Source organism: Theropithecus gelada, chromosome 8 (genome assembly GCF_003255815.1).
Source record: "Theropithecus gelada isolate Dixy chromosome 8, Tgel_1.0, whole genome shotgun sequence".
NCBI classification, from domain to species: Eukaryota; Metazoa; Chordata; class Mammalia; order Primates; family Cercopithecidae; genus Theropithecus; species Theropithecus gelada.
In genome coordinates, this window is record NC_037676.1 from 49934766 (window position 1) to 49958390 (window position 23625).

A 23625-nucleotide genomic window follows, 5' to 3' on the forward strand; every position below is an offset into this window, starting at 1 on the left:
GTTTGGGTAGACGTGACCTAAAAAATAATCAAGCAAACACGTACTCGCTACTCTGAATGCCACATTGCGGGTCATAGGGAGGCAGGTCATTGGCCATCACGATGCCTAGCAATTGAATCCCTACTGAGTTGTCTTTAGAATTAGGATCTTTACCGGAAAACTTTTCAAATATTAACCTGAAACATAAGCACAAAGGAGAAAATTGAGACTGTCACATAATCAAATAAGAAGCAGAAAGACAAATACAGAATTTTACTTTTTTGAGACAGAGTCTCACTCTCGCCCAGGCTGGGGTGCACTGGTGCGACCGAGACGGAGGCTTGGAGTCTCGCTTTGTCGCCCAGGCTGGAGTGCAGTTGGTGTGGTCTCGGCTCGCTGCAAGCTCTGCCTCCCGGGTTCACGCCATTCTCCCACCTCAGCCTCCCAAGTAGCTGGGACTACAGGAGCCCGCCACCACACCCGACTAATTTTTTGTATTTTTTTTTTTTAGTAGAGACGGGGTTTCACCATGTTAGCCAGGATGATCTCGATCTCCTGACTTCGTGATCCGTCAGCCTCGGCCTCCCAAAGAGCTGGGATTATAGGCGTGAGCCATCATGTCCAGCCAAATACAGAATTTTCTAAAGCTACTCTTCAGGGTAAGAAATGCCTTTTCTTTATTTCTGTTTCTTCCCCAGGTCTAGCTTTGACTTTATAGAAAAGCTTTCTTTTTCTTTTCCCATATCCAATACCCCTGCTTGCTAACACCTCCTGTTCACATCCAGGTCACTTCAGCTTTGTAACACTGGCAATTTTATCGCCCTCATATTTTAATTATTTGCCTAAATTCTCCCTTAGTTGATAGCAAAACTTTTTGAAAGTTTTAGCTTGCCTAAGGCTACAAAAAAAGAAATTATACACAAGTCCTACCCACCTCCCACCACCCTTTATCCCATGGGCCAATGGAGGGTGGTGCCCCTCCCCAGCATGGAGACATCACAGGCAAGCTGAGGGGGAGGGCAGGGCCACCGGAGGGCGCATCTGGAGACACACTCTGGAGGCTGTGGTTTAATTAGTAACAACAAATTATTTCCTTCCTCCTATCATTTCATGTAATTAAATTTCACTGTAATCATCATTTACCACACACTACATTTTAACCTAAATTTCTAAACAATACTGCAAAAACCAGTAAACATACCTATAAGGGATGGATAAACAATCCTTCCAGCACTCGACAAGGGTCTTTATAATTTCAAGGTTGTGTCTAAACACAGCTCTTTTTGGATGAAAGACATGTTTCATTAGGAAATTAAGCAATCGATTTGCTAACACTTCATCCTTAGGAACCCCCTGAAAAGGTACAGAAATTCTGTATTAATATGCGGCACTCCATTCTGGAAAAGCATTTTTTAACTCAAGTTCATTTATAAAAGAAATCTGGCATTTTACAGGAGTCCGGCTCCAGTTCAAAGCCCTGTGATTTTTCAGAAACAGGCAACAACAGAGGCTGTCCCTGGCAAGAGGACCAGGCACCGCTGGTGCTGCAGTCTCGGAGCAGCCGTCCAGGGTGCAGGCTGTCAGCCGCCATGCCCCATGCAAGCACCTCTGCATTCCTCCCTGGAACCTCCATGCCTAGGACCCTTTATCTGAGGCCCTGGACAGGGGTCACCCGCAGGGCAGGGGGGCGGCATGAAGGCACTTTCCGCACTCTGACTCAGTATCCAGTGCTTTCTGACTCAGCTCTTCCCCCATAAAACTGCACGGCCTCTTGTTCGGGGCCTCTCAACAGTGAGACAGCCCACGTCTGTGCTAATCCGCCTGGCTGCTGAGCAGTGCACCATTCCAGGGGCAAACAGAACAGGGGGAGTCTCCCTCCAGTGTTAGCCTCTCACTTCCATAACTCCAGAGTGAGTAAACCCTTCACTGCAACCCTCTTTCTGGCTTGCTGTTACTTTATTCAGCTACCCTGAGCCCGGCAGTTCCACTCTCTTGAGTTCAGCTGAGCCGCTGACTCAATATTATCAGCTACATCAATCTCTTCCAATGGATTCTAAGTTAAACTAAACCCCTCTTAATTTTTTCATTTTATTAAGCAGAATACAAAGTATTTCATTACACTAAGACAAAGAAATCTAAATTTGGTTAACTATGAAACAAATGAGATGGGCACATCCAGAGGCAAGCGTATAAGAAAGCTCCGTGTATTTTTTTGTGGGGAGGTGGTGGTGGAGCAGGGGGAACGCAGTCTCACTCTGCTGCCCAGGCTGGAGTGTAATAGTGCAATTTCAGCTCACCGCAACCTCCACCTCCCCGGTTTAAGCCAATTCTCCGGCCTCAGCCTCCTGAATAGCTGGGATTATAGGCATGCAGCACCACGCCCAGTTAATTTTTTTAGAAGAGATAAGGTTTCACCATGTTGGCCAGGCTGGTCTCAAACTCCTGACCTCAAGTGATCTGCCCGCCTCGGCCTCCCAAAGTGCTGGGATTACAGGTGTGAGCCATCACGCCTGGCCCCGCATGTGTATATTATATTTAATACAGACTGTTCCTACCATCTCCTCACACGAAAATGTTTATATGCTGTCAGTGTCCACAGTTACATGAGTAGGCAAAGCTCGAACAAACACACACGTCTACACTGCTGGGTACTGCATCTGCCTCAACATAACATGGTGTTACCATCTGGCAGCTACTGCTTTAGCCCTAATCTTGCCATTACTGGTATCAGTCAATACTCTGGGAGTAGAGAAGCTGGCACGAACGCCAAAATCTAGGGACTTCAGGGCAGAAGTTCTCAGAGCCTCCCATTCAGGGTTGGCTGACATTCAGTTTACACATAGTTTTAATAAATTTGCAATCTCATTTCTAAGGCAAGTAAAGGCAGCAAACAAAACAAAACAAACACCTGACAGCTTCATAATAAAAGCAAGGTCAGACAAATAAAACTAGAGCAGGCTGAGGCCATTTGGTTTAGAAGCACACCAGCAATGTAGCAACAAATGCTGAAAACCATAGCACAGTCAGTGAGAGAGACCTGAATTATGTGTCATAGGCTCTATAGGCTATTGGCAAAGGATAATATATTAACATAAAAGATGCATCAATCCTTACTGTCGGAGTGGCCAAGCCTGTCCATGAAAGAATAGTGGCCACTATCTCAACCACCATGTAGTGAATTCCTTCTCCTCCATTGTTTTCAGAAGCAGCCAGCTGCAACAAGGGGCTAAGCCAGTGCTTCGCGTAAGGGCGAAAGACCTACAAGAGGATGTAAAAGTCAAACATCAAAGAATGGTCTTGAATTGCCAAAATATTAATACAAGACTGTATCTTCCATCAGCTAAAATTTCATTCTATGACTGGACCTAAAGCCAAAAGGGAGGTAAGCACGTTAAAGTGAAGTCATTAGTGTGGGCCCTAATCCAATATGACTGGTGTCCTTATTAAAAGAGGAAATCAGGACACACAGACAGATACAAGGGGGGAAATGAGGTGAAGACATAGGGAGAATGTCTCTGACACACCACACAGTGCTTGAGGCTGCCAGATGCTGGGACCAGCCTGGACTAGGCTCTCTCATAGCTCTCGAAGGAACCAACCCTGCCGGCAGCTTGATCTCAGGCCATGGCTGTCTGAGTTCCCCCAGTGTGGCACCCTGAGACCATAGGCCCAGGGTGTGAAGAATCAAGTGAGCCTTGAGGAAAGCAGGTCCTATTGCAGCCCTAGAGCAGCCTGTCAGGGACCTCCTGACAGACTCACCACATCTGCAGAGCTGCCCAGAATGACCTTCTACGGAGCCAAGTGGATGGTGTTACCCCACCACTTAGTGCCCTTCAGTGGTTCCCTGGTGCTCGATGAATGAGCTCAACCCTCTGCACAGCTCTGGATGGCCTGGCCTGGCTGTGGTCCAGACCACACTCCCACAGCCCAGGCAGTCAGTGCAGACTTGCTCAGTTCACCCAGAGACCACCCGTGCTATGCTGCTCCTTCCCTGCCGAGTGCAAACTCCCACTGCACTACACCACGTCTAGCTCAAAGGACTTTCCAAAATCGACTCCAAGATGCTCCTACCTGACAAACTCAGCTACTGCCTAAGTAAGAGTCAGCTGTTTCTCATATAGAGTTAACAGGAATATTTTCTTCCCCCCGCCCCGCCTTTTTTTTTTTTTTTTTTTTTTTGCTACTATACGTTGGCAGCTGTAAGAAAGCGGCTACATGTACTTTATACAAAGACCACTTCTTACTCACAGAGGTGAATTTACATTTGTTAAGAACGATAAAAGAATGGTGACGAACAAGTAGATAAATATTGGACGGCTAATCAGAGAACAAAAATGTCATGCTCTGTACCTTTATATTTTCCTTTTTTGTGAGTGTTTTTAAGTAGATTCACAGAATTGCAATTGATTCATTCATAGAATTGAATAAACAGACTTATAGAATCTATTCAAAGAATAAAGAAATAATCAATTACTTACCTCTTCTGTATTAATAATAAGCTTGGCTAAGAAGAGACGGATATTTAATGATACTATTGGATTTCCCAGTTTGCCATGGAGGAATTTCATCCAAGGAGGAAGATCTCTTGGCACTGAATCCTAAAATAAAACATTCAAAATTACCTTAAAAAGTGGAATAAAATAACGTTATGTTTTTGATATGGGAAAACAATGACAAAGTAAGACATGAACAACAAAAAAATCACATTTATTTGATTAGCAGTTTGGTTTTGTCTTCAATATTAAATGTTAATATGACACCAATAAATACAGTATTAACAGATAAGATGAGTGGGAAAAGCACCTCTTCTCCTTGAGGCGGGCCCAGACTTCTGTGCATATGCTTCACCAGGGCCGTCAGGGGCGCCATACACTCGTGCCGATTGAGCTCATCCATCTCCAGCTCCAGCACATCATCATGCACCGTGGGGTCCCGCTGCTCCTGCGAAAGGGAGGGCCCAGGAGAGCAGAGGGTACAGTTAACATTCAGTGGACACAGCAGTGGATGTGGGAGGTTCTTTCTGGGGCAACAGCATATAACAAACACTTCGGTAATAACGATGATTTGGTAATATTAAATACACTCACTGTACAATTAACACATAAGAAGGATTTCATGTCCTCCTTGTATCCCAAGTACATATTCCCCCTGCCCTGTCTGCCCAGTCACTCCACAGGGTGGCTCCTGAGGTCAGATGTCTCTGCTACACTGAACCCTGACCCTCATCTATGGTCACTCCCCAGGGTGGCTCCTGAGGTCAGATGTCTCTGCTACACTGACCCCTGACCCCCATCTTGGGTCACTCCCCAGGGTGGCTCCTCAGGTCAGATGTCTCTGCTATGTTGACCCCCTGACCCGTCTGTATGGTGACTCCCCAGGAGTGCACCTCAGGTCATATCATCTTTGCTATGTTGACCCCTGACCTCCTACTGTGCTGATGATATCTGACTGCTGAGTCAACAGAATAAAAGGCTAGGAATTAGATCTTTGAAAATTCTCCAAATTAACTCTATACTCTAAGGGCTGTCAATGGACAGGGAACTGGCTTCCTGTAGTAACAGCAAGGCATAGCTGTGACCCCCTTTCTTCACAAACATCGACAATATTCTTTTAGTATGTGAAATGTGATCACCCGTCTCCGAAAACGACCAGTGGTAGGTCTAGGGTCTTGGGAGCTGTATGAATAGCTCTGAACTCCGGTTGAGAAATCAAATTGACTCATTTCTTCACTCAGGGTACTGTCTGCCAAATATGACAGGGAAGACATATAGGAAGGACCATCTGAAATATAAAAAAGGAGAAAATTACATGTATTCAAACACAATCAGTAAGAAATGTACTTCTCTAAACTCAAATGATATGAAAATGAAAGGGTATTTTAATCTAAGGTTTTCATCAACCCGGTGATTTTTTTTTTTTTTTTTTTTTTTGAGATGGAGTCTCGCTGTGTCTCCCAGGCTGGAGTGCAGTGGCGTGATCTCGGCTCACTGCAAGCTCCGCCTCCCGGGTTCACGCCATTCTCCCGCCTCAGCCTCCCAAGTAGCTGAGACTACAGGCGCCCGCCACCACGCCTGGCTAGTTTTTTTTTGTGTATTTTTAGTAGAGACGGGGTTTCACCATGTTAGCCAGGATAGTCTCGATCTCCTGACCTCGTGATCCACCCGCTTCGGCCTCCCAAAGTGCTGGGATTACAGGCTTGAGCCACCGCGCCCGGCCAACCCGGTGATTATTAACCCATTATCCAGATGAAGAAAGCAAAAAGGAAATGGGGAAGAGACCTCAATTTCTTTTTGTTGTTATCAAGCAGTTATTCTGTCATAGACAAGGAAATTGTTATACTGGGCCAATTTTGCATATGATTAACAAATTTTCTTTGCATTTAAAATTTTGATAATGTACATTTTGCCCATTAAGTCTAACATAAATGTGGGAAGAAATACTACTGAAAAGTAGATAATCCAAAACATCTAAGGGATTTAGAAAATTGGTCCAAATTTTATTCTCATATCAAGAAATGATGATAAAGCTATAAAGAAAAATTAAGCAAAAAACAAAAACAAGGAGCATATAGAGGGATAGAGGACTAATTTTAAATAGAAGAGTCTATTTCAGGGGTTGACATTAAACAAAATGTCATGAGGTATGCTGACACCTGGGGTTGAGGGTATTAGTGGAAACAACCTGGGGCAAAAGCAAGCCTGGTGCCTACAAGGCACAGGGAGGAGCCTTATGCTGGAGTGAGCAGGAAGAAGGGCTGCAGGGGAGGGGGTCAGCAGATCAGGGTCTTTGAGCAGCTCTGTCCTGAAGGAGATGGGAACCCACAGTGAGGTTGGGCACAGAAGAGTGGCTGGAAGGACTTGTATTCTACTGTAGACTTCTGAATGTATCTAAATAACATACAAATACAATCCATATGCAAACAATAAAACACCAAGCTAATTCTGTACTTTTAAAAAAGTGTGACATATCTGAGCCCCATCTGGCTGCTCTGAGACCTTTTCATGCAGCTCAGTTTAGCTAAGTACATTTCTTTCAAAATATAATTCCATTTGCCACTTAAAATACTTTTTCAAACTCAATTTCAATGTTTTAGGGCACTTAAAGCATTTTCTATTTACATAAAAAAAATCTTACTCCTCTACTTGTCTTAGAACGAAACAAAACAAAATAACCCACCGATTTGAATCCTTTCTCATGATTTTGAAAACATCCTACCTGAGTCCCCATTTGCTGCTTCTCTGGCTTCCTTCCTAATTTCAATGTACTTTTTCTTTCTTTCCATAGGAACCTATTGGGCAGAACAAAAATGTGAAACATTTTATAATAACAGTCATGCTTTTTCTGTTTTAGTAGCAATCTGGTAAAAAAAAAAAAAAAAATTATAAATTTTTAAACAAATCAAAAAATTTTAAAACAAAACAAATTTGAAAGCACTCAAAACATAACCTCAACAAGAGACTAGTGAGTGTCCCTTAAGCAAAGCCCTTCCTGCAGATTCCCACAGAACTTGGCCCAGGCACTTAACCTCCATCTCAGCTCTGGTATAGCTCACTGCATACAGTGTGTACTAAGCTCTTATGCCTGGATTGCTGATAAATTTTATTATCTCTGAGCCTCAATTTCTTCAAATCTAGTTATGATATCATGGTGCCTTACACTGTTGTATAGAAGTAACATACAGCATGTGTCTACATGCTTAAGGTGCTAATTTTGTTGTTTTTTAGTTCTTTGAACATATGCCTAGAAAACAATCCTAGTCTTGTTCAAGGCAGGATCACCATTCACATATAGTGGTGAAGCACTAAGACGTGGTGGAGGTCAGCAGCTGTGTGGGGAAAGTGCACGCCACGGGGGATGAGCTAAGCTCTCTGCCCATCTTCCCATTTCCAATGGGTGGTGAAGGCAGCAACCAACACATTCTCACCAACTGTCCAATTGCTGAGGCTGGCATGTCAATCTGAGTTTGGCTAAAACAAACCTTGTCCCATCTGCCAGAGCAAGTCTTCCAGTTAACCCATTACTCCTCCATGATCCTGGCACGTTGCCCAAGCAAGTCCACAGTAAGGATCTCAATTTCTTTGACTGGAGCAATTCACTCAGAAAACAACTTCTGGGATATGTCCTAACACTTGCTTTTACTGGCACTGTCTTTCCTTCACATGTCAAGAGATGAAATCAAGTTCTGACAAATTTTGTAGTTGCCTGAGATTGTATCTGAAGCTAAAATTGCCAGTTTTTGTATAAACTACATGAAACTACCAGTTTTTGTTGAAAGCCGACTTGAATACTGGCAACTTAACGTGTTCGACATAATATGGTTTTCTTTGTGAGCACTTGGTAAGTCTTTTTTAACTTAGAACACTGACAATTTCACTCACCTCAACTTCTACAGGAAAATTATAGCGGCGCTTCAGGTCGATCAGATTTTCAAAAATAAGCAAGTTCTGTGAATACAAAGAATCACGTAAAAATAGCTGAATGGTGAAAATCCTCATAACTGATGTTACTTTAGAATTAATGCTATGTAGTAACTCATGGAAAAGCACTCCAGCTTTAAATATACCTATGCAGAATTAAAAGAACCACATCTTTAATATAAGATGGTGCAAATTATCTATAAGTTTAATATAATCTAACTTTTGAACTCCTACAATGACAACAATAGTGCACACCTTAGGAGAGGCCTACCTTTTCTGGTTTTTCACTAAACAGAAAACCTTGGTAAAATTTTAACTCATTGAAGACACAGCAGATGACAGATATGGCGCAGTTGTATGCTGCACAATGGTAAAGTCTTCTCCTCTCCAGCAGCTGATTCTCTCCTGCCATGTTCTCTGTAAATGCATCGTAGCACAATCTGCAGAGAGATACACATGACAAATCAATTCACACAACATGGCAATCACTGCTCAAGCCCTAATGCCATTCCCATTCAGCCTTTCTCGAGTGTCAGGCTTGTGCCAGGCAGAGTATTGGGCACTGGGAATATGAAAAGGAGCATGTCACCCATCTCACAGCAAGGGCAGCATACATACATGGATCTCGCAACACAGTGGTCAGTGATGCAATGGCATCAAGTGCAGTAAGTAAACAGAGGGAAGCAAGGACAGACAAAAGCCCAGTCATGACTGAACAGTGACATCATTCACTGATGAGATAAGATAGCACTAAGAGGAGGCTAATAATGATTTTGTTTGGAGATGCAAAATGAGACACGGCAAAGTCTGTGTTCAATATTTACTAGGAGGAGAATTCCATTAAAAGACAAGTTTTAGAGAAAATACATTTGACTACTTTTGTGTTTAGAATGCCTGTTAAAAAATATTTACTATTCCTTTAATTTCAAATCTCAGAAAAAATACAATACTCTAAATCTTTTGTTACTGAAAATCACAGTACTAAAAATATACCAAGCTATTCAAGGGGAAAAACAGCAGGAAAAGAACAGTAAAAGGAAAAAGTTTTATTATTTGTAAAATATTAGTACAAGATAAAACAACTGTTATCCAATACACCCTAAATTAACACCCTAATTAAAGTTCACCTAAGTGGTTTATAAGAAGAAAACTATAAAAGCTCAGTATCTAAATATTTATTCACATTATATACACAAATAAAAATATATGTACCCAGAGCATTGATAAATACAATAAAATCCAAAATTAAGTAAAATCTTACTTAATCAGTGTCTTTGTAAGTTCATTTCCTTCTGTAATACGTGAGCCATGGAAAACTTGATTAATTTTAGATTCCTTAGCGTGAACATCATCTTTGGGAAGACGAGAATACATCACATCTAGAATCTTATAGTAGCCCATCTTCTTCGTGATTTGAGTATCAAAGGTAGATTCATTTAGCTTCAAAAAAGTAACATATAATTATCTTTGGTCTTATTAAACATGAAATAAACCTTATTGAATATACCAAATTTAATAGTTAACATCCTTTAGACAGACAGAATTTTAACAGTCAAAAACGCTAAATCACTTCAATAAGAAAGCATGCAATTGTCCAGGTCTAGAACATGAATACAAGCATTTGATATGTTACACTGGGTGAAGCAGGAAATAATGCATGACATCCAAATAGTGAGCCAAGGGTAGAAAATGTTTGCACAAAATCTTACTGAAGACAAGGGAGCAACAGGTGAAAATCCAAAATTCTCAGCTATTTTGAAGTTTGCATTAACAAAGCGGCATCTGGGTATTCATAGTATTTCCCAACACAATTCCAAGGGAGGCTGAGTGATACATCCCGCCCTTGCCCCAGAAAAAGTATCCAAAAGATGCCCTCATTCCTGAATCCTACCTCCTCATGTGGCAAAAAAGGACTTTGTAGACAAAATTTAGTCAAGGGCCTTGTGATGAGGAGATTATTTTGGATTGTTCAGGTGGGTAGGCCATAAATGAAATCACAGGCAACCTTGTAAGAAGTATGTGTAGGGAGATTAGATAGACAGGAAATGGAAATGTGACCAAGGAGGAAGAGACCAGGGTGATACCAGCGCAAGCCAAGCAATGCTGGCAGCCCCCAGAACTTGGAAGAGTCCGGGAACAACTCTTCCCTGAGTTCCCAGAGCGAGCGTAGCCCTGACAACACTGTGATGTCAGCCCAGTGAAACTAAGTCTGGACTTCTGGCCTCCAGAAGTATAAGAGACTATCCAAATTTGCATAAGCTGTTACAAAAGCCACAGGAAATAAAGGCAGATCCCGTTTAGCCACAGGCTGTTATGTGGCACACTCCTCGAACAGCAGAGGCCATGTGACTGAGCACACAGCAGTATCTAAGCACACCAGTCAAATAGGCTGCTCACTTCTTTTTTTTTTTTTTTTTTTTTTTTTTTTTTTTTTTTTTTTTTTTTTTTGAGACGGAGTCTCGCTCTGTAGCCCAGGCTGGAGTGCAGTGGCCGGATCTCAGCTCACTGCAAGCTCCGCCTCCCGGGTTCACGCCATTCTCCGGCCTCAGCCTCCCGAGTAGCTGGGACTGCAGGCGCCCGCCACCTCGCCCGGCTATTTTTTGTATTTCTTAGTAGAGACGGGGTTTCACCGTGTTAGCCAGGATGGTCTCGATCTCCTGACCTCGTGATCCGCCCATCTCGGCCTCCCAAAGTGCTGGGATTACAGGCTTGAGCCACCGCGCCCGGCCGGCTGCTCACTTCTTATTACTATTTAACTGATTTAAGGTGTATGATACCTTTGTAAACCTGGACTTCAACACATCAATGGCATCCACCACAATTGTGCTAAAGAATTCTCTCAAAGCATCCAGGCTACAGTGCCACAGCAGAGTAAGGAGAGAGCGGTCCACAAAGGATTGGCGTGTGAAACTTAGGCGGGGGTCATCCTTCCTGAACATTTCATACACGCTTTCCAGAAGGCCTACTTGTGTGACGCATGAACCCCTAAGAAAACAAGATAAAATTATATGAGCATCCCTGCTTTGAAGAGGAACTTTATGAGTACCTACTACATAACAGGCAAAGTAAACACCAATGATTACAAATCACAAAAATAACTTTAAGGACTATATATATGCAAAATCCACAAAATACAAAAAGCATTTGCACATGAACCATACTACTTTTATTCACTCCCCAAAATCTTCAAATCAAACGTGGGCATTAAAAAGAATGTTTCATTTACTTTCAAATCTGGTCTTGCTTCAAGAACATCTGAAAGGCTCTGGAAGAGTCTCAAGCTTAAAACAGACACATTTCCAGGATATAAAACTTAGAAGTTGGCCGGGCGTGGGGGCTCACGCCTGTAATCCCAGCACTTTGGGAGGCTGAGCCTAGCAGATCTTGAGATCAGGAGATTGAGACCACCCTGGCCAACACAGTGAAAACCTATCTCTACTAAAAATACAAAAATTAGCTGGACATGGTGGTGTGTGACTGTAGTCCCAGCTACTCTGGAGGCTGAGGCAGGAGAATCGCTTGAACACGGGAGGCAGTGGGTGCAATGAGCCAAGATCGCACCACTGCACTCCCACCTGGCAACAGAGAGTCTGTCTCAAAAACAGAAAAATTCAGAGGTTATGATTTTAAAGTTCTAGTTTCTCCCTACCAATGAACCATCGTTGCTATTTTCCAAACAGAAATATACCTATCTGGTCCTTTCTCACCTGAAAATAATATATTTGAATAATCATCTATAAAGTTCTGTCTATAAATCTATAAATTAAGAATGCAGAATTAATATCCTCATCTATAAAAATAACAGGGTTAAGACTAAACGACCATTAAAATTCTGATGTCATGAAGTTAGATAACCCGTGCAAAAATATTAGATTCAGAAGGTAACTCAGTCATAAAGACTATAGGACACTACTAGATGCCATACAGGCTTTGCAAAGTTCGTTTGGGTACTACAATGGACTGAATGTTTAAGACTCCCCAAATTTCTATGTTGAAATCCTGACCCCCAATGTGATTGTATTAGGAAGTAAGGCTGCTGGGAGGTATCAGTGCCCTTATATAAGAGGTCCCAGAGGCCAGGCGTGGTGGCTCATGCCTGTAATCCCAGCACTTTGGGAGGCCGAGGTGGGTGGATCACCTGAGTTCAGGAGTTGGAGCGCATGGATCACCTGAGGTCAGGAGTTCAAGACCAGCCTGGCCAACATGGTGAAACCCCGTCTCTACTAAAAATACGAAAATTAGCCTGGCATGGTGGCAAATGCCTGTAATCCCAGCTACTCAGGAGGCTGAGGCAGGAGAATTGCTTGAACCTGGGAGGCGGAGATTGCAGGTGAGCTGAGATCACACCTTTGTACTCCTGCCTGGGCAACAACAGAGAAACTCTGTCTCAAAAAAAAAAAGTCCCAGAGAGTTCCTTGCCCCTTCTACCGCAGATGACTCAGAGAGAAGGTGCTGCCTATAAAGCAGGCAAGCAGGCTGTCATTAGACACTCCGTCAACTGGCAGCACGTTCTTGGACTTCCCAGCCTCCAGAACCATGAGAAATGTATTTCTGTTGTTTTCTGGCCACCCACTCTGTGCTATTTTGCTATAGCAGCCTGAAAGGAATAACACAGGCACCATCCTAGGTTCACTTTCTCTTGAGGAGCTTTCCACTAGCAAGCACAGTAGAGATGCACATAAAACATCCGACTCTTACATAAAAAGCTAAGATGGTAAGGAGAAGCAAAATAAAAATAGCAAAGACCTAATGTTAAAAATGGGTCCACGGATGATTTACTGAAAAATAAATGCAAATTAAATATATAAAAATGTGTCCAACTTCACTCATAATAAAAGAAAAATTAAAGTAACAAAGGGAAACCTTTCCTCACCTATAAATTGGAAAAAATCCAAATGTTTCAGAATGTTGGCAAGACAGTGGTGAAACTGATACTCTAGTACATTACAAATAAGGAAGGAATGCAAATAATACAGCCCCAAAAGAAGCAATACAGAGATACCTGGCAAAAAATACAAATGCACTTACCTTTTCATCTGCATTTAGGAATCTACCCCAAAGATACATGGGCAAATACAAGATGATATAAACACAAGGTTATTCACAATGGCATTATTATTATTTTAAAAAAATATTTTTGTAATGATGGGGTTCTGCTATGTTGCTCAGGCGGGTCTCAAACTCCTGGGCTCAAGTGATCCTCCTGCCTCAGCCTCCCAAAGCACTGGGATTATAGGTGTAAGCCACCGCATCTGGCTTCCCCGTGGCATTAAGTTTAACAGCAAAAGATTGAACCCAGAAGTTCATTGGCAAGGGGCTGCTTTAAAATACTATGATACTTCTTTGCAATGAAGAATTAAACACCAATTTTTTAAGGAAAAAAATGAGGAAGATCTCTATATGCTGATAGGACAAGATCTGTACAAGACACAAGTGGAAGAGATAGGAAGGTGATAGGGCAAAAGAGGAACGAGAGAGGGCCAGAGATGGAAGGAAGATCCTCTGAATTGTAGCTCATTATATAGCTTTGATTTTAGTCATGTAAATATCGTACACGTTCAAAATGAAAATTGAGTCAAAAGAAAAAACAAAATTTCTAAAATTTGAAAATTAATTAAATAAGCACTACTAATTGGTGTAATAACCACACATCAAGAAAAAAACTACATCAAATGATTTTGGAACACAAAATTTGACTGTATATCCTTAGATGGCATGTACTAAGAAAATTATAACTAAAATGAAAAATTTAAACTTCATCTAGCTGTCATTATTCTATGTAATAATACTGGTATTGTTATTTTTGAAAGTATTTTGTGTATATTGTAAAGCCACTGAGTAATTATAGACTATCACTGGAAACAACATTAGAAAGGAAAAGAGAACAAGATGCACAGTGTAAAGGAATAAGAAAAAAAGTTACATTAAAATCCTATAAAACAGAAAAAAGAATAAGAAAAAATTTTAATAGTAAAAAATTTGGTTGCCTTTTATTTATTTTTGTTTATTTTTTCAGGCTCTCTGGCCTTATTCCCAATCTCAGGAAGCATGCAGTCCTTCACTATTACATATTTTGTTGGCTATTGGTTTTTCATAGACAGCCTTTGTCAGTTTTATCACAAATGAATGTTGTAGTTTGTCAAAAGTTTTCCTGCATCTACTGAAATTATAATGAGTTTTTGTCCTTTATTCTATTAATACAGTATCTAAGACTAACTGATTCCCAGAAAGAAAAGCAACCTTGTATTCTTACAATAAACACCAATAGGTTATGATGTATAATGTTTTGTGGGTGTTGCTGAATAGGTTAATGTATCTTTAAACATTTTTGTGTTTATATTCAAGAAGGATACTGGTCTATAGTTTTCTTGTGCTGTCTTTCTCTTATGTTGGTCTTGCTACTTGCCTCACAAAAGGAGTTGGGAAGTGTTCCTTCCTCCTCTATATCCTGAAGGGTTTATGAACTACTGGTATAATTTCTTTTTAAATATTTTAATTCCAGGCACAGTGGCTCACACTTGTAATCCCAGCACTCCGGAGGCTGAGGAAGAAGCCCACGAGTTCAAGACCAGCCCAGGCAATTTAGGAAGAACCTCTCTACATTAAAAAACAAACAAACAAACAAACAAAAAGGCTGGGCTTGATAGCACGCCTGTAGTTCCAGCTACTAGGCAGGCTGAAGGAAGACTACATGAGCCCAGAAGTCAAGGCTGCAGTGAGCCATGATCATGCCACTGCACTCCAGTAGGGCAATAGAACAAGACCCTATCTCAAAAATAAATAAATGAATGATAAAATTCAATGGAAGGAGTGGACCAAGAAAGCTAAATAGAAGCCTCTAGTGATTGTCTCCCCTGCAGAATGCCAAAATGAACAATTATCTGTACAAAAAAGCACCTTCGTAAGAACCAAAAATCAGGTGAGTGATCATAGTACCTGGTTTTAACTTCGTATTAAGGAAAGAGGCATTGAAGAAACTAAGAAAGATAGTCTTCAATCAGCTATACCACTCCTTCCCCATCCCCCAGCAGCAGTCACACGCAGGACACAGAAGCTGTGCACTTGGGGGAGGAAAAGCACTTTGCATTGGAACTCAGTGCTGTCCTGTCACAGCAGAAACCAACCCAGGGCAGAATTTAGCCAGCACTCACTGAGAGAACATTTAGACCAGCCCTAATCAGAGGCAAACTATCCATCCCAGTGGTCAGAAACTACATTCTGGCAAGCCCTGCCACCATGGGCTAAAGTGCCTTGGGGTCCCAAATAAACTTGAAAGGCAACTAGGATGACAACAACTGCAATTCCTGGGCAAGTCCTGGTGCTGGGCTGGGCTCAGAACAAGTGGACTTGGGGGGGCACATGACCTGAGATACCAGCTGTGGCCACCATGGGAGTGCTTGGCCATGCCTACCCCAACCCCAGGTAGTACAGCTTGCAGTAATAAAAGTGACTCCTTTCTTCTGCTTGAGGAGGAGGGGGAGAGTAAAGAGGACTTTGTCTTGCAACTGGGATACCAGCTCAGCCACAGTAGAACAGGGCACCAGCGAGAATCCTGAGTCCCAGACGACATTTTTAGACACACTCTGGGCCAGAAGGGAACCCGCTGTCTTGAAGGGAAGGGCTCAGCCTGATGGGATTCATCATCTACTGACTAAAGAGCCTTTGGATGATGAATTATCAGTGCCAACCAGGTAGTACTTGCTGTGGGCCTTGGTTAAGACCCAGGGCCATGCTGGCTTCAAGTGTGACCCAGTACATTCCCAGTTGTTGTGGTCACAAGGAGAAACCCTTTCTGCTTGAGAGAAGGAGAAGGAAAAGTAAAGAAGACTTGCATTACGTTTCATGCCTTGCAACATGGGCACCAGCTTGGCCACAGAGATGCAATATCCCCAGAGGGCTTCTGGAGTCCCCAGTTCTAGGCCTTGGCTCTTAGACAGGATTTCTGGACCTGCCCTGGGCCAGAGGGGAGCCCACTACCCTGAAGGGACAGACTCAGAACTGGCAGCATTCACCACAAGCTGACTACAGAGCCCTTGAGCCTTGAGTGAAAATCAGCAGTAGCCAGGCAGTCCTCACTGCAGGCCTGGGGCAATGGTGACCACAGGGAGAGACTTCTCTATTTTAGGAAAGGGGAGGGAAGAATGAAAAGGACTTTGTTTTGCAGCTTGGGTACCAGCTCAACAGCAGTGGAACAGAGCACCAGGTAAATTGCTACAGTTCCCAACTCCAGGCCTGGCTCATAGATGGCATCTCTTGACCCACCTGGAGGCGGGGCGAAATCACTGTCTTGAAGGAAAGGACACAAGACTGGTTAGATTTGCCTCCTACTGATTGTAGAGCCACTGGGCCTTGAATGAACACAGGCAGTAGCCAGGCAGTGGTCACTTAAGGCCTTCAGTGAGACCCAGTGCTGTGCTGTGCTGTGTGCTTCAGGTCTGACCCCGTGCAGTCCCAGTGGTGGTGGCTACAGAGGTGCTCGTATCACCGTTCCCCCAGTTACAGGCAGCTCAGCAGAGACAGAGAGACTCCATTTGTTTGAGAAAAGTAAGTAAAGGAAACAAGAGTCTCTGCCTGGTAAGCCAGGGAATTTTCCAAGATTGTACCAAGACCACCAAAGTGGTACCTCTATAAGTCTGTAAGAACCACAGTGTTACTGGGCTTGGGGTACCTCCTACAGCAGATTATGACTTAGGGTGGCCCCTAAAGCAGATATGGCTTCAGTGACCAAAGACTTAGATCAAACCCCCAAGTACCTTCAAATACCTGGAAAGTCTTCCCAAGAAGGATGTATATAAACAAGCCCAGAAGACTACAATAAATACCTAAAATATTTAATGCTCTGACATCAATGAACATCCACAACCATCAAAACCAGCCAAGAAAACATGACTTCACCAAATGAACTAAATAAGGCACCAACACCAATCCAAGAGAGACAGAGGTATGTGACCTTTCAGACAGAGAATTCAAAATAGCTGTTTTGAGGAAGGCCAACAAAATTCAAGATAATACAGACAAGGAATCCAGAATCCTATCAGATAAATTAAACAAAGAGATTGAAAAAATTTAAAAGAATCAAGCAGAAATTCTGAATCTGAAAAGTGCAGATGACATACTGAAGAATGCACTGGAGTCTCTTAAAAGCAGAACTGATCAAGCAGAAGAATGAATTAGTGAACATGAAGGCAGGTTATTTGAAAATACACAGTCAGAGGGGACAAAAGAAAAAAAAAAAAAACAATGAAGCACACCTACAAGATGGGGTTTCACCGTGTTAGCCAGGATGGTCTCGATCTCCTGACCTTGTGATCCGCCTGGCTCGGCCTCCCAAAGTGCTGGGATTACAGGCGTTAGCCACCGCACCTGGCCGGTATTTTACATTTTTAAATAATTAAGAGTATAACTGGATTATTTCTAACACAAAGAAGGGATAAATGTTTGAGGTGATGAATACTTCAGTCACCTTGACCTGATTATTACACATTTTACACCTGTATCAAAATATCTCATGTACCCCATAAATATATGCACCAATGACCAACAAAAACAGAAATATATCATATATCTGGGCCAAGCACAGTGGCTCACGCCTGTAATCCTAACACTTTGGGAGGCTCAGGCGGGAGGATTGCCTGAGCTCAGGACTTTGAGACCAGCCTGGACAACGTGGCAAAACCCCGTCTCTACTAAAAATACAAAGAATTATGTGAGTGTGGTGGTGTGCCCCTGTAGTCTCAGCTACTCAGCAGGCTGAGGCACAAGAATCACTTGAACTCGGGAGTTGGAGGCTGCTGTGAGCCACTGCACTCCAGCCTGGGAGACAAAGTGAGACTCTGTCTGAAATATATATACACATACATACATATATTTGATAAAATTCACTAGTAGCTATCTGGAGGCCAGGCGCAGTGGCTCATGACTGTAATCCCAGCACTTTGGAAGGCCAAGGCAGGCAGATCACTTGAGCCCAGGAGTTCAAGACCAGCCTGGGCAATACGGCAAAACCCATACAAAACTAGCCGGGTGTGGTCGTACATCCCTGTAGTCCCAGCTACTCACGAGGCTGAAGTGGGAGGATTGCCTGAGCCCAGGAGGTCAAGGCTGCAGTGAGCCTTGACCACTGCACTCCAGCCTGGATAACAGAGTGTGACCCTGCATCTAAAAAAACAAAACAAAAAAGCCATGTAGGTCTGGGACTTTCTTTACAGAAAGATTTTTAGTTATTAATTCAATTTAATTACTTGTTAGGGATGTATTCATACATTTTATTTCTTCTTGAGTCAGTTTTGGTAATTTATGACTTTCTATGAATTTGCCCATTTTGCTTAAGTTGCTGAATTTGCTGGCCTAGTATTTTTCATAATATTCGCTTATAATCTTCTTAGTTTCTAAGAGGTCAGTGGGTTACATCCACCTCTTTTCATTCTTAAAAATTTTTGACAAACTGTGGTTTTTCCTTTATTTTTGGTTAGCCTAGCTAATGGTTTGTCAACTCCTTTAACTTTGATTGTGAAAACAAATACTGATTTTTCTCCACCATTTTTCTGTTTCCTATTGCCTTCCTTTGTACTACCTCTGGTTTAGTTTTTTTTTTTTTTTTCCTAGATTTTAAGGTAGAAAGTTCAGATTACTAACTTAAAACTTTCCTATTTTCAAACATAGGAATTAAAAGATATAAATTTCCCTCTGAGCACCTATTTAGTTGCATCACATTTGGATATGCTTTATTCTTATTTTATTCAGATCAAAATACTATCTGACTTCCTTTGTAATTTCTTATTTGACCCAAGAGCTATTTAGAAATATGTTATTTATTAATTAGTTGATTATTTACAAATATTTTCAGATTCCCAAAATTTCCTCGTGTTGTTGAATTCTAATTTAACTTCACTTTGGACAGAGAACATACTTTGTATGATTTCAACCTTTTTAAATTTGTCAAGACTTGTTTTTATGGTCTAGTATATAGTCTGTCCTAAAGAATGCTTCAAGTATGCTCAAAGAGAATGTGTTCTGCTGCTGTGCAGAATTCTGTTTTATAGTTGGTAATTATGATATCTTTTAAAATATCAGTAGAAAGGAATGAACTATGTCATGGATGAACATCAAAAACATTATGCTGAACAAAGAAGCCAGGAATAAGAAATCACATATTGTATAATTCCACTTATATAAAATGTCCAGAGAAGGCAGATTTATAAAGACAGAAAGTAGATTAGCGTTTGCATGGAGCTAGGATCAGCAATAGCAGTCAATTGTAAATGGTCCTATGGGGTTTTACTGGGGAATAAAAATGTTGCATGGTGCTGGTTGCATACTCTATAAATAAAGTTCCTAAAAATCATGGAACTATATACTTACAGTTGGTGAAGTTTATGATCTGTAAAATACAACTCAAGACAAATTTACGTGGATATTTACAAATTCAATATAGATAAATGCCAATTTTAAAAATTCATTGGAAGTTTACTATGAGAACTAACCATGGCATCAAACCCTTACTTCAAAAATCAATAATCAGGGCCAGGTGGGGTGGCTCACATCTGTAATCCCAGCACTTTGGGAGGCCCAGGCAGGCGGATCATTTGAGGTCAGGAGTTTGAGACCAGCCTGGTCAACATGGTGAGACACCGTCTCTACTAAAAATACAAAAATTAACCATTGTGGTGGGGTGTGCCTGTAATCCCAGCTACTTGGGAGGCTGACAGAGGAGAATCACTTGAACCCGGAAGATGGAGGCTGCAGTGAGCCAAGATCAGGCACTCTAGCCTGAGTGACAGAGCCACTCTGTCTCAAGAAAAAAAAAAAAAAAAATCAATAATCAATTATGTCCTATCTTTCCCACTATATTATTGCTAAAATACTAAATTGTATTTTTGGTAATCAAACAATCCCAGTGATGAGACCTTCATTACACTGTAATTCCGGGCACTAAATTTAGAAGGAATAAAAGAATCAGAAAAATGGCCATTTGTAACTCTTAATGAAATTAAGTGATTCAGGGCAACCATCATAAATGGAGCTAAACCATGAGGAAAATGCAATGATGCACATGGCTAGTCAATCCTAGCATCGCTAAAAGCAGGACCACCAGATATTATACACCTCCTAATGCCATGAATAAGAAGTATAAAGTATCAACTATTAGTCTTGCCAAAATTTCAACCTGAATCTAACTGTGTTATGTTAGACATAACTTTCCCTTTACAGAAAACGCAAGGACTGGAGGAAGAAGTTAAATGAATGTAAAAGAATCAGATATATCCAGAATATAAGACATTGTACAGGACAAGTGTCCAAGTTTCTCCAACAAAATAAATAATAAAGGAGAAGACTGTTTTAAATGCAGATTGAAGAGACACAACAGTGAAATGCCATGTATGAACCTCGTTTGTATCATATTTCAAATAACCCGACACTGTCAGCATGTTTGAGACTACTGAGGAAATCTGACTACGAATTACTGATAATTTTGTTCAGCTGATAATGGTACTATGGCTATTCAAGAAAACTGCTTTAAGAGACATATACAGAAGGATTTAGAGGTGAAATGACATGGTGTCCGAGATTTGCTTTAAATTACAATAGCAGCAGCAAAAAAGAAAAATGATAAAAGGCCAAATGAAGCTTAGAAAATGCTGAACTTTGTTCAATCTGGAGCCTTATTTATACTCTTCTTCTAGCTTTGTGTATGTTGGAAAAATATAATAATAAAAGTCTTGTTTTAAAGACAAAAAAAATAAAAGTTTAGTAGCAAGAATGTAATTGTCACTCAGCTTTTTTTGGAACACAGAAGATAATTTCCCACAAAACCGAAATGCGTATGGTTTCTGAGATCCCAGACCAGAATGACTTACCTTCTGGCAATCCTCTTGAAACTGGATTGAAATAATTCTTCCATGACATGCTGCTGTTCCCGACAAAGAACTTCTGTCATCAATTCCAACAACATAGGGCTTTGAGATAATTCCAATGCATCTAGAAACTAGAAAAAATACATCAACATCATCAAAATTCTGTTGAGTTTTACTAAAAATATAAAAAGTTTCTTATGTAATAAAAATATATAACATATAGAAAAATATACCAGAATTTCACAGACTTAACAAATACCAGTATTTCTGTCATTTTTATGGATATTGTGAGTGGCTGGTATATATCAATGTTCACTATACCGAGCCTAAATTCTTTTTAGGGTTTTTTTTTTTTTTGAGACAGAGTCTCACTCTATCGCCCAGGCTGGAGTGCAGTGGCGCGATCTCGGCTCACTGCAAGCCCTGCCTCCCGGGTTCACGCCAGTATCCTGCCTCAGTCTCCCGGGTAGCTGGGACTACAGGTGCCCACCACCACGCCTGGCTAATTTTTTGTAGTTTTAGTAGAGACAGGGTTTCACCATGTTAGCCAGGATGGTCTCAATCTCCTGACCTGGTGATCTGCCCTCCTCGGCCTCCCAAAGCGCTGAGATTACAGGTGTGAGCCACTGTGCCCGGCCCCGATTCTTTTTAGGTTTTGCAGATGTTACTCTTCTCTCTATCTCAGGTTCTGAGAGTACATGGAGACAAGCCTTCAACAGGCCCCCCCTCCTTCACCATGCCAGGGACTCTTGCCCTCACTCTGATTCTGGTAATGTGCATCTTTTCCACACCATCCTTGCTACAGAGGGGATATCCCAGGCCACTCCCCTGATGTTCTCATCTTGACTCTCCCCTTTTCCATCTCAGTTTTTGTTCTACTTTCTAGGAAATATCTTAATTTTATCTTCAGAATAGAACAGGTATGTTTTTTAAATTTTGCTTCTGCATATTTAATTTCCAAGGATCATTATCCTATCTTGTGGACACAATACCTTCTTTCATCTCTGAAATTATTGTGTGCAGTTTCCACTGCACTCTAGTCTAGGTGACAGAGCAAGACCCTGTCTCAAAACAAAACAAAACAAAACAAAACACACCAATGCATTTCATGTCTATGTCCAGACTTGGGTCCCATCCCCAAGATAACTCATGTATACACAAACATTCCAAAATCCGAAACACTTTTGGTTCCAAGCATTTCAGATAAGGGATGCTCAAACTATCGTATTAGGGATAATCACAAAATGCTTCTCAAATAACTGCTATTCTATTAAAATTTAGAAACTGGAAATTATTGGTAATATTCTATTTCTTAGCTTCTTTTGGTATTACTATTCATAACTTAAATATACTTTATATATTCCATTTTATGCATAAAATATTTCACAATTTAAAAATGGGAGAAAAAAACAAATTCTCGTGGATTCACATATATGCCTGTCACTGCTTTCCAAGTGAACTAAATGGATTCTCAGGCTACGCACACATAAATAAATGGGATATGGTGCTGATTTGGTATGTGCTTCCTCTTCTACAAATAATGACCCTAGTAAAAATGTACTGTACAAGCTTTGTGTAGAAAGAATATTCTGAATGACCTATTGGGTGGTTTACAACTTCTCTGATTATGGGTATTTTACTCACTTCTTTTCATCAAGATATGTAACAAGGAAAAAAAAAATCAGTGTTCTAATTTTACTTGATACTACTAGAAACCAACCTTTTTCATGCAGTCCACATAATTATTGAACCGCGGAGTTCCTGGGGGAAATTCTCTGGACTGCATGGGGAAGTGAGCAACGATGAGCTGCTCCAGAACACGCCTAAGTTCCTCCAGACTGCCTCCGGTGAGGCTGGTGAAGAATGGAAGAAGAGTGACAGCTTGGCCCTGTGGAACAAGGCAGACATAAGAAACTGCACGAGTTATGGCTTATATATCCCACAAAATAAATAAAATTACTGTTTTCTAAAGACATTGCAAATAAAGCATTATGTAGAATCAATGAATCACTTCAGCATAATTTCTAAATTATATTAAAAACTAACCTGAATACAATTCTGTACCTCAGCTTTTTTTTTTTTTTTTTTGGAGATGCAGTCTCACTCTGTCACCCAGGCTGGAGTGCAGTGGCACGATCTAGGCTTACTGCAACCTCCGCCTCCTGGGTTCAAGTGATTCTCCCTGCCTCAGCCTCCAGAGTAGCAGGGATTACAGGCGCCTGCCACCACACCCAGCTAATTTTTTTCATATTTTTCATAGAGACAGGGTTTTGCCATGTTGGCCAGGATAGTCTCAAACTCCTGATCTCAGGAGATTCGCCTGCCTTGGCCTCCCAAAATGCTGGGATTACAGGCATGAGCCACCGTGCCCAACC

The 23625-nt window shown here is 41.4% G+C and overlaps 1 protein-coding gene across 4 annotated transcripts in view; it reads right to left on the reverse strand.

The window, feature by feature from the left end:
• PRKDC (protein kinase, DNA-activated, catalytic subunit) overlaps nt 1-23625 on the reverse strand; it is a 191833-nt gene that overhangs the window by 88371 nt on the left and 79837 nt on the right. For all 4 annotated transcript variants that reach the window (XM_025395192.1, XM_025395191.1, XM_025395189.1 and 1 more), the window contains exons 39-51: nt 22971-23138; nt 21254-21381; nt 11174-11381; nt 9658-9836; nt 8668-8836; nt 8358-8423; nt 7195-7267; nt 5612-5760; nt 4783-4920; nt 4458-4577; nt 3094-3237; nt 1181-1332; nt 45-176 (exon numbers count right to left, since the gene is read on the reverse strand). In XM_025395192.1, the coding sequence (XP_025250977.1) occupies nt 45-176; nt 1181-1332; nt 3094-3237; nt 4458-4577; nt 4783-4920; nt 5612-5760; nt 7195-7267; nt 8358-8423; nt 8668-8836; nt 9658-9836; nt 11174-11381; nt 21254-21381; nt 22971-23138 (1826 nt within the window). The remainder of the gene's footprint in view (nt 1-44; nt 177-1180; nt 1333-3093; nt 3238-4457; nt 4578-4782; nt 4921-5611; nt 5761-7194; nt 7268-8357; nt 8424-8667; nt 8837-9657; nt 9837-11173; nt 11382-21253; nt 21382-22970; nt 23139-23625) is intronic.